General features: G+C 48.7%; 1 protein-coding gene across 5 annotated transcripts in view; it reads left to right on the forward strand.

Moving 5' to 3' along the window:
* Positions 1–14,316, forward strand: part of RASAL2 (RAS protein activator like 2) — a 243,006-nt gene that overhangs the window by 50,948 nt on the left and 177,742 nt on the right. Inside the window, exon 1 of one of the 5 annotated variants that reach the window (XM_064148136.1) lies at positions 2,858–2,995. The exons of the other annotated variants lie outside the window; for them this stretch is intronic. Coding sequence (XP_064004206.1) covers positions 2,947–2,995 — 49 coding nt within the window. The 5' untranslated portion in view covers positions 2,858–2,946. Of the gene's footprint in view, positions 1–2,857; positions 2,996–14,316 lie in introns of those variants that run through there. 5 annotated transcript variants of the gene reach the window in all.

Consider the following 14,316-nt stretch of genomic DNA (forward strand, 5'->3'; position numbering starts at 1 on the left):
CCAGGCTGGCTGAGGCTGTGGGCAGCCTGCACTAGGGTAAGGTGTCCCTGCCCATCCAGGGGGCTTGGAACTGGCTGCTCCTTGTGGTCCATATCCAAGCACAGTCCTATGGTGTGCTACATGTCACTGTGACTGGGCAGTCTTAAGTCTGATTGGTGTGGACTCAGTTTTGCTGTTGGAGACAATGTTTTCATAGAATCAAGCAGGTTGGAAGAGACCTCCAAGCTCAGCCAGGCCAACCTAGCACCCAGCCCTGGCCAATCAACCAGACCATGGCACTAAGTGCCTCAGCCAGAATCTAGAGTCTATATTCTAGGAAGAGATTGGTCACAGGGTCTACTTGAAAAATTACCTAGGAAGAGTTGGCCAGAATAACAACTTGCATGGCCAGTTCCCTGCATGTGTCTTGGGAGCTGTCAGGAGAGAAGATCAAGAGGTGAGCCAAAGTCTGGATGAAGACTTCTGGCAGGGCACAGGCTGGCTCCTGCTGGTTGAGTGAAGGGGTGCCAGCACCAAGGGACACTTGCTCAGTCAGACTCCTGGGTGCTAGCCTGTTGTGTCTGGTTAAACAGCAATCAAGGCTTGAAACTGTGTCCAGTTCTTCCATAATGAAGTGCTGCATTTTAGTCTTGCCCAGTGAACAAGAAGCAGCCCTTTGGCAGGAGACTGATGGGCTTGACACTGCTTGCCCTCTGCTCCCCTGCTTCTCTGTAATTTGACTTCTTTCTCTTACATGGAGGCTTGTTATGGGACTTGCCCCACGTACTCTGGGAAGAGGCTTCCTGTGAAGTCTCTGATTTTAAGAGCAGCTCTGTGTCTTTTTTGACCCTCAGGCCCTTGATCTTGCCTTAAGGGACAGCAGCAGATTAATTTGACTTTACATTCATGAGAATTTTGTTTGCCTTGAAAGGCAGGGTGGAAAGAGGAGGGGAAGAGGTGGGCTGTGGAATCTGCTGTTGCCTTATGAAGGGAGCAAGTGAAAATGAGGAATCTCTTGGTAGCCAGCTTTGCAAGGGGCTAATAAAAAGGATATTTGTTGGACACTCACAGATCTCTCAGCATTTCAGCTTAGATGTATTAAAGCTGAGTGGTCTCTGGAAAAATAAATAGCATGCATCTGTCTGGAGAGGCATAAGATGGCAGTATTTTTTCAGACAGGCACTTCTTATCATCTTGAGGCTAAGTACTGCAAGCTGCCAGCTTCTCTTCACTCAGCCTTTTGTGCTGGCCACCCTGCGGCTTCGCTTGGGAAACCAGACAGTGGCCAGGCACTGGTGCATTGTAGCTGCCAATAAAGATACTGGCTGCTGAAGGTCCCAGGCCAAGAGCTGCTCTAACTTTGGTATATTTTCAGGGGCAAGGTAAAGTTCCTAGTCCTGGGAAGCCACATGCCTCATAGCCTTTCCTGTCCAAGGCAGCTGGGGAAGAAGTCCGCCTGCAAGGAGCAGAAAGGCTGCTATGGCTGCATCCTGGCCAAGGGTGATGGTGGTCACTGTTGGCTGATCCTTGGTGGTGGACCAAAGCTGTCCTTTCCACCTTCCTTTTTCTCTTCCAAGGATGCTTGGATGCAGCAGGCCTCCCTGATGACGTTAGGCTTACAGGCTTGGAAGGCTGCTGCTGCAGCCTGTTGCAGCAGGGGAAGATGGGACAATGCTTTTTGTCTGTCTTGCTCTCTTTGCAGACCAAGTGGGATATTGTCCAGAGCCACCTATCTTGACACAGACTGCAGCAGGACATCATTGAGGGCAGTGGTAGGCAGAAGTGGTGGTTTCCATCTCTCTGGTGGGGAGATTCATCCTGCCTGCCAACCACATGGACTTGCTGGAGATCCAGTGGGAGTGATCAAAGCCGTTGTTATCTTCATGTGGAGCATTCTGGATCGGGAGAACTTGGCCTTCCTGTTCTTTATCTGTCAGGAGAGCATTTATTGCCAGCAGTGTGTCAAATGCAGACAGAGAGGGCTCTAACACAAGGCTTTGGTGGTACGTGCGATGCGCAGTGGTGTTGTGTTCTCCAGTCGGCTCAGAGGTGGAGCTGCTGGGAGTTAAGTGCTTCAAAAAGGCTGAAGAAAACCTGTTGAAGACCAGAAGAGCTTGAAGCTCTGTGGGGTGAGGTGGAGGTCTCTCAAAACACAAGTGGGCTGTTTATGAAACATGACTGCAGTTGACTCCTGCCTAGTGCTTGCACACACACATGCACTCCTGCCAGGCTGACCTTGTGCCTGAGAGCTGGCAGCTCGCTTGTGGGACGGGACTGGTAGCCCCAGACATGAGCTTAGCATCCTTCCCCTGCTTGTTGCTGGCACCTACACTGCGAGGTGCAGCAGTCATAGCAGGTCATACCTCTTCTGCATCTGCCTTCCCCTTCTTTGCTCTCTATCCCTGGAGCAACACAAACTCTTCTCAAGTCTTCTGTCCAGGCGCTTGGAACGCTTTTGGGACGCTTCGTACTGGAAATGCAGGAGACCTCTCCAGAGGAGGAAGCAGTGTCTCCTGTTTGTCCTGAGTTATTCTGTCACAACAATGGCTTCAGAATTTGCCTAATTTAAAAGCTCCTTTTAATCTGATGGGAAGATGTTTGTGTATTTAAAATAGTTATTCCTTACTGGGGGCCACTCCCTTCTTTTGTCCTTCTCTGCTGGACTTTTCAGCTTGGCTTCGCTAATGCGCAGTGCTTGTTTACAGCGGAGATACTGGAGCATGAAGAAGGAAGTGGGTATGTTTCATACTGGTTCTGTTCCAAGCTTCCTGTGCGTGCACACACACGTGTGTGTGTGTGTGTGTGTCTTGTGTTTCCAGCCTTCTTCATCCAGGCGCTCGGCAGCCTCAGCAGAAGAAGCCAGGAGCTGGCAGAGACGCAGGGACTAGATGCAGGCGTGTTTCGTGTGAATTCTTCCACCTGCCTTGGTCCTGAGCAGGTTTAGGCGACGTGGGTAAAAATTCCAGTATGGCAAGCCTGGTGAGGAAGGTGCTAGTGCAGACAAAGACCTTGAGTGGTGAGTATGAGAAATGTCTTGCCTGATGGGAGAGATAAGTGATCAGAAAGCTCTGGTTTAGGTGCCTGGCAGGAGAAACAGGCAGAGAGCCGGTGGGTACTGTTGTTGTTGTTTTCATCTACCATTGCCAGTGTGAGATGGCTGCATGCAAATGCCAAAAGCTTTGTCTGTGGACATGAAGTTTGTCCAGAGGAATGTACTAGTTATGGAGCATGGTTGGTTTTAATGTCTGTTCCTCAGTGTGCCCTGAGAGTTTTGCCCTGGCTTGGCTGTAGTGACAGCAGCACACTCTCTGACCAGGATGGCTTCTCATTCGGGAGAAGCAGGGAGCTTGCAGAAGATGGGCATCTCAGGAGCACATAAAATGTACTGTCAGATGTGACTGTACCACAGGATGGGATTGAGGAGGAAACAATGCTAATAAGCTGGAGGAGAAAGACCTTTAATGCTCTGGTTTTATCCTTTTGCTGACTGCGTGTGCTGTTGTGGGGTAAACAGCAGCACAAGAACCTAACTGGATTGCAGGTGGGGGCTCTCATCTTGCAGTGGTTACAGAGATTGTCATCGATGGTGTTGTGTATTTAGGATTTAAAAATATTCCACCAGCAGCAGCCTGTGCCTGGGGTCTTTCATTTAAATTTATGGTGTTTATTCAGCTCTTAATTGTGCAAATTGGCATAATTATGGAGTGTGATTATTCGGTGAGTGTTTTTTAAGAGCCTGGCTCAGCTTTCAGGAATTAATTGTATTATCCTTGTGTCTTCCTGGTGCAAACGTCCTTTCTTCATGCTGCTGATCTGCAAAGCAAACATCATCAATTGCCACAACAGGAAGCAATTTTTTGCAGCAGCATATCTGAGTGAATCAATCTTTAATAGGCAGAAGGCTCTTCCATGACTTGGGCTAATTAGGATGGGTTTGGTGAGTTACCAGAGTCTGATACGACCCTCCCCAAGCACAGCAACTTCTCTCTGCTCCAGGGTTTGTTGAGCACAGGAGGGCACAATCTGAGCCATGTCTGGATGTGTTGCTTTGTGGTCTGTGTTAGATGGTCTTGTCCTGCTCTGGCAGGGGGGTTGGACTCGATGATCTCTTTGGGTCCCTTCCAACCCCTAACATCCTATGATCCTATGTGTGGTGAGGTTTGTGCAAGTCCCAGTTTTATCAGTGTGTAAACTTCACTGAAAGGTTGTTCTTGGACAAGAGGATTTTTGTCTGAGATACTGGCTGCGGCTGATCTTTCCCAGGCTCCAGCTGAGCTTGTACTTTTGGAGGTGACAGTTCAGACACAGATGTGAGCAGTGTCTCTTGCCTGGAAGTATACAGATAGGATGTGCAAAGCATTGATTTGGTCATAGAATGAGTCAGGGTTGAAAGAGACCACAAGGATCAGCCAGTTCCAACCCCTCTACCACAGGCAGGGACACCCTACCCTAGATCAGCCTGGCCAGGTCTTGGCTGGGAAAGAGATCTTGTTGGCAAATGTTGTTCCCTTCTACCTCAAACTTAGTAATTGCTCTTTACTCACTCAAGACTTCTTAGAAGCAATGAAGCCTCTAAGAAAAATGGAGATTTCACTTGAAATGGAATAACCTCCATGATTAGAGTGTGACAGAGGTGGTGTGGGAAAGAGATGAAACTGGAGAGGAGATCTCCCTGATCTCTCTGTAAATAATCAGGGATTTGGGATATGTTAACCAATCATTACCAAAAGAAACTGAGTGAAAAGGGAAGGAATATAATAAAAGAAAGGTGTGTATGTGTATATATATATAAAATACACATATATATAATTCCTTGCTTGAGAGCTAAAGAGATTAGATTGATTCTAGTTGGGATTTCACTTGAAGAAATGGCAGAATTATAATTAATGTAGAAGGTGTTTGAGTCCAGCAGCTGTTAACTGACTAAAGCATACATTGTGTCTCACACAGATTCCTTGAGGGAAGGTTTAGCCCACTGGTGTTTGAAATCCTGATTCTTTGATGAGAAAAACATAATAAGCATTACTTTGGTAACTTTCAGTGTGTAGGGAGCCTGAAAGGAAGCTGGGGAGGGATTGTGCAAAAGAGCATGTAGCACTGGGACAAGGGGTGATGATTTTGAACTAGAGAAGGGTAGGTTTAGACTGGACATTAGGAATAAGCTCTTTAACTGCATCCAGATCTGGAGCCTCTAATGCAAGAGGGCTGTGGAGATGCTGGAGTGTGTCCAGAGAAGGGCCAGGAGGATGCTCAGAGGCTGCAGCAGCTCTGCTGTGAGCACAGACTGAAAGAGTTGGGGCTGTGCAGGCTGGAGCAGAGGAGGCTCCCAGGTGACCTTCTTGTGGCCTTCCAGGATCTGAAGGGGGCTACAAAAAAGCTGGGCAGGGATTTTTTTAGGCTCTCAGAGGGAGAATGGAACAAAGCTGGAGGTGGGGAGAGTCAGAGTGGCTGTGAGGAGGAAGTTGTTGAGCTTGAGAGTGGTGAGAGGCTGGAATGGGTTGCCCAGGGAGGTGTTTGAGGCCCCATGGCTGGAGGTGTTTGAGGCCAGGCTGGCTGAGGCTGTGGGCAGCCTGCTCTAGGGTAGGGTGTCCCTGCAGATGGCAGGGGGGTTGGAACTGGCTGCTCCTTGTGGTCCCTTCCAACTCTGATTCTGTTCTATGGTAGCATGAGTGTGCTTGAACACTGGAAGAGGCATTGGAGGGGAGGTAGTGAAGGTCCCATCCCTGAAGACATTCAAGATCAGGTTTGATGGAGTTCTGAGTAACCTGATCCAATTGAATATGTCCCTGCGTAGTTCAGTGGGGTTGGACTGGATGACTTCTCAAGGTCTCTTTCGGTCAGTACACACTATGAGTTCAGAACCTCTGGAGAGGTTTATTTTAGACTTAAATCACATTATTTATGCTGTGGGGTTGTGTGTTAAATGTGGTTTTTAAATACCTGCAGGATGTTAGGAAGTTCAGCATGCTGGGAGAATGATCTGAAACACAGCTGCTGGGGAGGTTAGCCCAGAGAAGGAGCATCTTTTATACAGCCATTTGGATAGGGTGCATAAAGCCAAGCCCTAAGGAGCATGTGCTTGAAAGCAGCTTGGTTTCTTCATTTGGGGGGGAGATTGGGTGCCAAGACCGCCGTTGTGTGATCCCAGCCTGCTGCCCAGATCTTCATACCAGTATGTGAAGAAAAGGAACACTGCTGTGGGTGGTCAGATGGAAAAAGAAAGGGCAGAGGAAGGAAATGCTCTGAAGAAGCAGAAAGGACGCTTCCAGTATTTATTTTCCGGTGTTTAAAGTATGAGAAGCAGCAAGACTGAGGCTCTGCACCTTATTCTGTGTTGCCACAAGTGATTCTGGCAGAGGCAAAGTCTGCAGCAGGGCAGGCTGAGGAGCATTTTGCCTTTCCCATGTAGGGTATGTGTCTGATTGCTGTTCTTTATTTATCTCTTCCCATGCCATTCAAAATGTTTTCTTTCATTTCTCAAGTTCCTGGTGGTTTGCTTAGAGGGCAGCTGAAAATGATCTCCGAGTTGTGTGTCCCAAATGCCTGCATTCACTTAGTCACCACCAACTCATAGCAGCTTCCAGAGATTGATGAAAGAACATTGGTCTTCATCAGGACCTTCCAAACGAGGACTTCTGTGTAAGAGTAGACACCAGGCAATCCCAAGCACCAATCCAGACTGGGCAGTGAGTGGCTGAAGAGCAGCCCTAAGGAGAGGGACTTGGGAGTGCTGGTGGATGAGAAGCTCAACAGGAGCCAGCAGTGTGCACTTGCAGCCCAGAAAGCCAAGCAGAGCCTGGGCTGCAGCAGCAGAAGTGTGGCCAGCAGGGCCAGGGAGGTGATTCTCTCCCTCTGCTGTGCTCTGCTGAGACCCCACCTGGAGTCCTGCATCCAGTTCTGGAGCCCCTGGGACAAGAGGGCTGTGGAGATGCTGGAGAGTGTCCAGAGCAGGGCCAGGAGGATGCTCAGAGGCTGCAGCAGCTCTGCTGTGAGCACAGACTGAAAGAGTTGGGGATGTTCAGTCTGGAAAAGAGGAGGCTCCCAGGTGACCTTCTTGTGGCCTTCCAGGATCTGAAGGGGCCTACAAAAAAGCTGGGCAGGGACTTTTGAGGCTCTCAGGGAGTGCCAGGATTGGGGGGAATGGAGCAAAGCTGGAGGTGGGGAGAGTCAGAGTGGAGGTGAGGAGGAAGTTGTTGAGCCTGAGAGTGGTGAGAGGCTGGAATGGGTTGCCCAGGGAGGTGGCTGAGGCCCCATGGCTGGAGGTGTTTCAGGCCAGGCTGTCTGAGGCTGTGGGCAGGCTGCTCTAGGGTAGGGTGTCCCTGCAGATGGCAGGGGGTTGGAACTGGCTGCTCCTTGTGGTCCCTTCCAACCCTGAGTGGTTCTATGATTCTACACTCGGAGGCTATTTCTGCAGGACTTTAATGCTTCACTCAAAGACAGCTCTTAGTGTTTTTTAATGCCCCTGCTGTATAAAGGTGTTTAAGGTTGCTTATGGCAGAAAACTTGGTGAAGGCTTCATGAAGCGTTGCTGAAACCAAATGTCCTAAGGTTTTGAACTTTATGTGATGGTTTGGGTGTTACCTGCACCCCCAAACTTAAAAAAATCACCCAGTTTAAACTCAGCTGAGCTGAAAGTTAAGGAATGAAGCTTTGTATTTACAGCTTAGCACAAGATCCCAGCAACTATTTACAATATCTACAGCTATAGACAGAACTATGCAAGTTAAAGTAATACAGAAACACAGCAGCCCTCCCAGAAACCAGAGTGCCCAGGAGGGGCTCCCAACCACCCTAACACCTCCTTTCCACCCCTTTACCTTATCCCAGACTTTGCCTTATGTTCAAGGTGAGTTTGGAGGATCAGCCAGGGGGGTTAGAAAGGAGACACATTGGTCACACAGTCAGCAGGTTAGAGAGAGAAGTGCAGGCAGCAAAAGCCAGAGAGCAGCTCTGTTATCTACGTTTGTGTTCTTGTTCTTATCCATCTCAGCAAGCCTATGAGTGCAGCAGACCTCAGCATTGTTTCCTTTTCACAGCCTGGCATCTCATTCCTCTCACTAAAATATCCCAGCTAGGCTCAAACTAGCACAATTTAAAACAAGAAGAGGTTATGAAAAGTCAAGGGCAAAGTAGACAAATGGCATTTTGCCAGCTTGACACATGTCATTGTGTTTATCTCTCCTCTTCTGAGATCCCTGCACGTGAGAAATGCTGTTTAATTTGCCTGTCTGGTGGTCTGCAGCTGCAGGAGAAAGTGCAAATCATGTTCTGGAGTTGAGAGAAACTGAAATTAGCTTGAGCCATGCCCTAGCTGAAGAGACATTTGTTTGAGCCAGCTGAAAGTGGCAGTGCTTTAATATTGTTTGCCTCCTGAAAAGAGGAAAAAGTACAAACTGGCTGGAAAACTCCACCCATTGAAGGTCAGCAAAGCAACAAACAGGAGGACTTAGTAAAGCAAATCCTTTGTTGTCTACCTGCATGCTGTGCTTCCTTTTAGTTGCTGTTTGAAATGACACCCATTGTTGCACCTGCACCACCACAGCCAGACTGCCACCTTACCTGAAGGTTGTGCAAGGTGCTGCTGGGTGCCAGAAGCTGTTAGCTGAAAGCTGAAGATGTCACATCAAAGCTCTCAAACAGCAGAGAAGCCACAGCCTTAATGGTCTCAGCATCCTAAAGTTCCTTTCTTTTGGCAGGTAAATAATGGCAGTCTGACAGGAATCTTGGAAGGATCTGGGTTTTAAAACATCAGGAATATCTTATGGCTGAGACTGCTGAGGATGATAGTTGAGGGGCCTTTACAGTGAATGGCCATACATAAACCAGGATAGGTTTGGAAGGCTGCCACAGCAGAAGGTCGTGGCTAAGGGAGCTTCAGTGTAGTGTTGTTTTGTTTGGAAAAGACCTTTTAAGATCATTCTTTAACTGTGCCAAGCCTGGTGCTAAACCATGTCCCTCAGCACCACATCTCTGTGTCTTTGAAACACCTGCAGGGATGGGGATTCCACCACCTCCCTGGGGAGCCTGTTCCAGTGTTTGAGAACCCTTTCAGGGAAGAAGCTTGCTGTAATATCCAACCTAAACCTCTTCTGGTGCAACTTGAGGCCATTTCCTCTTGTCCTGTCACTTGTTTTTAGGGCGGAGAGAGCAGTCCACACCTTGCTCCTGCCACCTGAATGTGGTGGCATTTATGCTTCCAGCTGATGTGAGGATACTGTAGGACATGCTTAGTAAGCTCAGCATGAACCACAGGTCTTGCAGTGCAGGTGTCAGAGCTATTTGGAATCTACTTTGGATTTAGCAAGGATGGATTCTTCTGTCAGAGAGCCACCAGGATTCTGTCCTCATCAAGCCTCTCAAACCCACTCCCCCATGCCCCCAGCATATGTCCTGAGCTGTATCAAACGCAGTGTGACCAGCAGGATGAGGGAGGTGATTCAGTCCCTCTTTGTTCTCAGGACACCTTGCCTGGAGCACTGTGCCCAGTTCTGGTGCCTCTAGCATTGGAGTCCTGGATAGCCCAAAATTCCTCTCCCTCTGTGGTCTGAATGGGAGAGGAAAGGCACAAAACCCTGTTCCCCACCTTGCCCTGCAGGCATGAAGAAGGGGAGCAAAGAGTCCCTCTGGCACAAGGGGTACCCGTGCAGATGCCCGCGCTGGGATCGGGCTGGGGGTTGGCTGTGTGCTTCACGCCTAGGCAGTGGTAACTCAACTCTTTGTCTAGGAAAGGTGTAACTATTGGGGTACTGCCCACCTTGGGGTGCCTGCCTTAGAGTTCTCCCCTGCCTGGGATAGCTTCTGCAGAGAGAGTCCCCTGGTGCTGTGAAGGAGAAGCTCCCGAGGGACCAGAGCGCGCCTGCTTTGGATGGCTCCGCACCGTAAGCACCCCTCTGTGCAAGCTTTATAGGCCTGAGGAGCCTCGGGGGTCTTCTGAGAGTGAGCTGGCAAGCATCTGGGCTGCCCTTTCTCTCAGCCAGCTTAGCTCACACTGGGGAAGCTTAGCCTTTTCCATTGCCTGACTCTAGCAATCCTGAAGCCCAGGCTTTCCTTTTCATCTCTGGGATAGATTTGGGCTTAGATTCTCCACAAGATAATGAAGAGTTCCACATTTTTGGGCTTTCCTGCTTAAAAAAACAACCAAGAAACAAAAACAACCAAAAACCAACCAATGAACCTGGACTAATAGTCTCAAGTCATGCCAGGGGAGGTCTAGGCTGGATGTGAGGAGGAAGTTGTTGGCAGAGAGAGTGATTGGCATTGGAATGGGCTGCCCAGGGAGGTGGTGGAGTCGCTGTGCCTGGAGGTGTTGAAGCCAAGCCTGGCTGGGGCACTTAGTGCCATGGTCTGGTTGATTGGACAAGGCTGGGTGCTAGGTTGGGCTGGCTGAGCTTGGAGCTCTCTTCCAACCTGGTTGATTCTGTGATTCTACCTACCACTGTGTAAATTACCACCACTGTGTAAATTACCACCAGTTATTGTTGGTGATGTAAACACTTGAAACTTTTGGGTTCTTCCATCTGTATAGGCTCTTATGGTCATGCTTAAATTTGCAGTCCTGAGGGTTGCCATCAGACAACATCAAGAGAGGGAACTAGTTTTGAAAATGAGATTTCCCCAGGCTTAGCAGGGCCTGAGAGGAGATAACGAAATTAGGTGGTGAAAGTTTGGGTAGAAAGGAGAGTGAGTCTGAGCTCTGAGTAAGTGAAACTTGGAGTTCAGTTAATGCTGAACATTGCTTTGGGGCTGCAAGTTATAATTAGGCCAGTCAGAAAGAGCAGAAACATGACTTTTCCTGCTCCTGTTTGTAGGTTTTCAAGCTTAAAAAAATCCCTCTATGAATCTTTTGACATCTCCAGATAGTTTATGGGACAATCGCAGGCAGCAGCTCGTTCTCTGAGCTAAATTCAGCTTTTTCCAGAGTCAGAACTCAAAAATAGCTCCCCTTGCTGAACTGCAGCTTTCCAGCTGCCAGAGCTCCACATCAATTGCCACAGTTCATATGGTCAGGTAATGGCAGCATCAGACCCATCAGTGTCAGAAGCTGCAGTGGAATTTCTTTGGTGCTTCTTTACTCCTTCTGGAATCGCTGAAGTTAAGATCTTGAGATCATAAATAGGTCTCTTCCTTCCCTTCCCTTTCCTCTCTCTGCCATGTTTCCCCTCTTATTCCTGGCTCTAAGCTTCTGAGCTGTAAGTACACATTTACTGCCTCTCTTTCTTTGGTGAGAAGCTGTGTTGTGTGTCACTGATCTCTCATGTATCACTGCATTGCTTTTTTCACTCCTCTCCGTGTTTGCTTTAGTGTTGATTGTGGCAACACAGCTTGAGTGCTGTGTCCAATTCTGGGCCCCTCAATTCAAGAGAGATGTTGAGGTACTGGAAGGTGTCCAGAGAAGGGCAATGAAGCTGGTGAGGGGCCTGGAGCACAGCCCTGTGAGGAGAGGCTGAGGGAGCTGGGGGTGTGCAGCCTGCAGAAGAGGAGGCTCAGGGCAGAGCTCATTGCTGTCTACAACTATGTGAAGGGAGGCTGTAGCCAGGTGGGGTTGGTCTCTTCTGCCAGGCAAGCAGCAACAGAAGAAGGGGACAGAGTCTGAAGTTGTGTCAGGGGAGGTCTAGGCTGGATGTGAGGAGGAAGTTGTTGGCAGAGAGAGTGATTGGCATTGGAATGGGCTGCCCAGGGAGGTGGTGGAGTCTCTGTGCCTGGAGGTGTTGAAGCCAAGCCTGGCTGGGGCACTTAGTGCCATGATCTGGTTGATTGGCCAGGGCTGGGTGCTAGGTTGGGCTGGCTGAGCTTGGAGCTCTCTTCCAACCTGATTGATTCTATGATTCTATGAATTAGCTTTGGTTATTTTTCTGGGAATCTTTGCATCAAATCTTATCCCATTTGATAAGAGAAAAAGAATGTGAGAGCAGTGATCCCTCCCCCTGTTTTGGTGGGATTTCCCAGGAACTGCCACCTTCTGGTTCGTTCACAAATCCCCTTTGCTATTTAGTCCAGAATTCAGAGACCTTAATGGCAATGGAGCCAAAGCTCTGACTTCAGTATTCCTGTCATTGCCAACATGAAGCAGTGTTGCAGCTCTTAAATCAGTGTTGTAACAGGGATTTTTTTTGCACTGTAAGGTCTAAGGAACTGTAATTTGATAGTCCAGAACTGTGATTTTTTAAGGAGGACTTCAAAAAATGGACTGTAAGCAGAGGTGCAGGTGGATGAACTCTCCTGCTAACTTCAGCGATCTGCAATCTGTTAAAATCCCTCTTGTCTGAAATGGAAGGGACACAGACTACTCAGCTGTGAGAAATACAACAGGAAAGCTTGTGTGATTTAATCCATCTGTTGGTTGTGCTGGAGAGTTGTTACATGGGAAGAGCAGAGAGGAGAGTCAGCGGAAAAAGTAACTGAAAAAGCCCAGGAGGGCAGAAGAATGAAGGGCAGGAATAAAACTGACTTCACCCCCCACCCTCAGTGAGTGTGACAAGGAGAACCTGAGTGAGAAAGCAATGTGCAATCATTTCTGTATGAATCTTCCACTGCTTCTGGAAAACTTGTTGCAGGCTTGGAATTGCATCACAGACTGATGGCAGTTATAAAGTCAGTGTAAGAGGTAGCTGCCTTCTCCCACTGCTGCTGCTGGTTCCTCAGATGTGTGTCCTCAAGCTGTGGAGTTGTAAACCCACAGTTACCCAGGTGGAAGATTTTAAATGGCTGAGAACAAAGTCATAAAATCAACTAGGTTGGAAGTGACTTCCCAAGATCATCCAACCTATTACTCAGCCCTGTCCAATCAACCAGACCGTGGCACTAAGTGCCTCATCCAGGCTTTGCTTGAACACCTCCATGGACAGCGACTCCACCACCTCCCTGGGCAGCCCATTCCAATGCCAATCACTCTCTCTGACAACAACTTCCTCCTAACATCCAGCCTAGACTTCCCCTGACACAACTTCAGACTCTGTCCTCTTGTTCTGCCTGGCAGCAGAGCCCAACTCCACCTGGCTACAGCCTTCCTGCAGGTAGCTGCAGACAGCAATGAGCTCTGCCCTGAGCCTCCTCTGCTGCAGGCTGCACACCCCCAGCTCCCTCAGCCTCTCCTCACAGGGCTCTGCTCCAGGCCCCTCCCCAGCCTTGCTGCCCTTCTCCAAACACCTTCCAGCACCTCAACATCTCTCTTGAATTGAGTAGCCCAGAACTGGGCTCCCAGGAGGTCAACCCAGAAAATGCTCCCAGCAGTTCAACCCCTTAAAGCCAGAGCTTGCTTCTGCAGGGCATTAGAGCTGCTTGGTGTGAGCCTGTTTTGGGTTTGCTGCTGTTCACTTGTACTTCTGTGACTCGAGATGTAGCAGTAAATACCAAACTGACTGTGGGTGGTTGTCCTGGTTTGGGCTGTTCTGTTCAGTGATCTTATTTCTCAGCTCAGTCTCTGTGCAGTGAGGGCACTTTGTGAAGTTCAGGGCATGCTTGCACAGGCAGTGGCTGCTTCTAGCTGTACTAATGCTGATGTTTAGAGTTAGTGCCAAGGGCTGGTCTGCAGACCAAGATGGGTCACTTTGGGGTGCAGTAAGAGGCACCTCTGGACAGATGTCCCTTGAAGTGACCATTAAGGTATTCCATTCCATATATGTCATATTCAGTACAAAGCTAAGGGATGACAAAAGTCAAGCCTCTTCTTCAGTGGTTGGTGTCCAAGGGGCACTCTGTCCATTCCTCCTTCAATCCAAGTCCCCATGTTCCTGAATCCAGTTCCCATCTGCCACTGCTTCCAGTCTGGGATGTTGGGTGCAGTGTCAGTGATGACAGTGGCTAATTGCCACCAGGGAGGTTGGGTTCAATATTGGTTTGTGTCTCTTTGTATAGATTTCATTTTATTGTTTTTTATTTTAATTAAAAGATGTTTTGTTTTCTTCTCCAACCCATTAGTCTTGTTCCCTTATGACCACCTTCTTCCCTTTGGGAAGGGAGAAGGGCTAACAGCATCTGTCACTTGTCATTAAGTGGGCAGTCCAGCCCACACCCTTGACAATGATGTTAACCATCCCTCTTTTGTCGAGCTGACCACTGCAGCTTTGCAAACACAGTCTCTACCTGCCTGAATTTCCCTGTTAAATCAGGGATACATTCTAAGATTTGAAGCTGGTTTAGTGGTTTGGCACAGTGAAAGTTTGCAAAATTATTTAGACTGGGGGGGGATGTGGAAGATCCTGCACCATGTCTTGTGAGTCCAGAGTGAGTCATGTTATCTGCTCTGGGAACAGAGCCTTCCATTTCTCAGCTGATTGGGGAACATCTCTGTGTGTATGGAACAAAGTGAGTAAGAAAATAGAGAAAAAAGAGCTCATG

Source organism: Pogoniulus pusillus, chromosome 8, assembly GCF_015220805.1.
Source record: "Pogoniulus pusillus isolate bPogPus1 chromosome 8, bPogPus1.pri, whole genome shotgun sequence".
NCBI lineage: Eukaryota > Metazoa > Chordata > Aves > Piciformes > Lybiidae > Pogoniulus > Pogoniulus pusillus.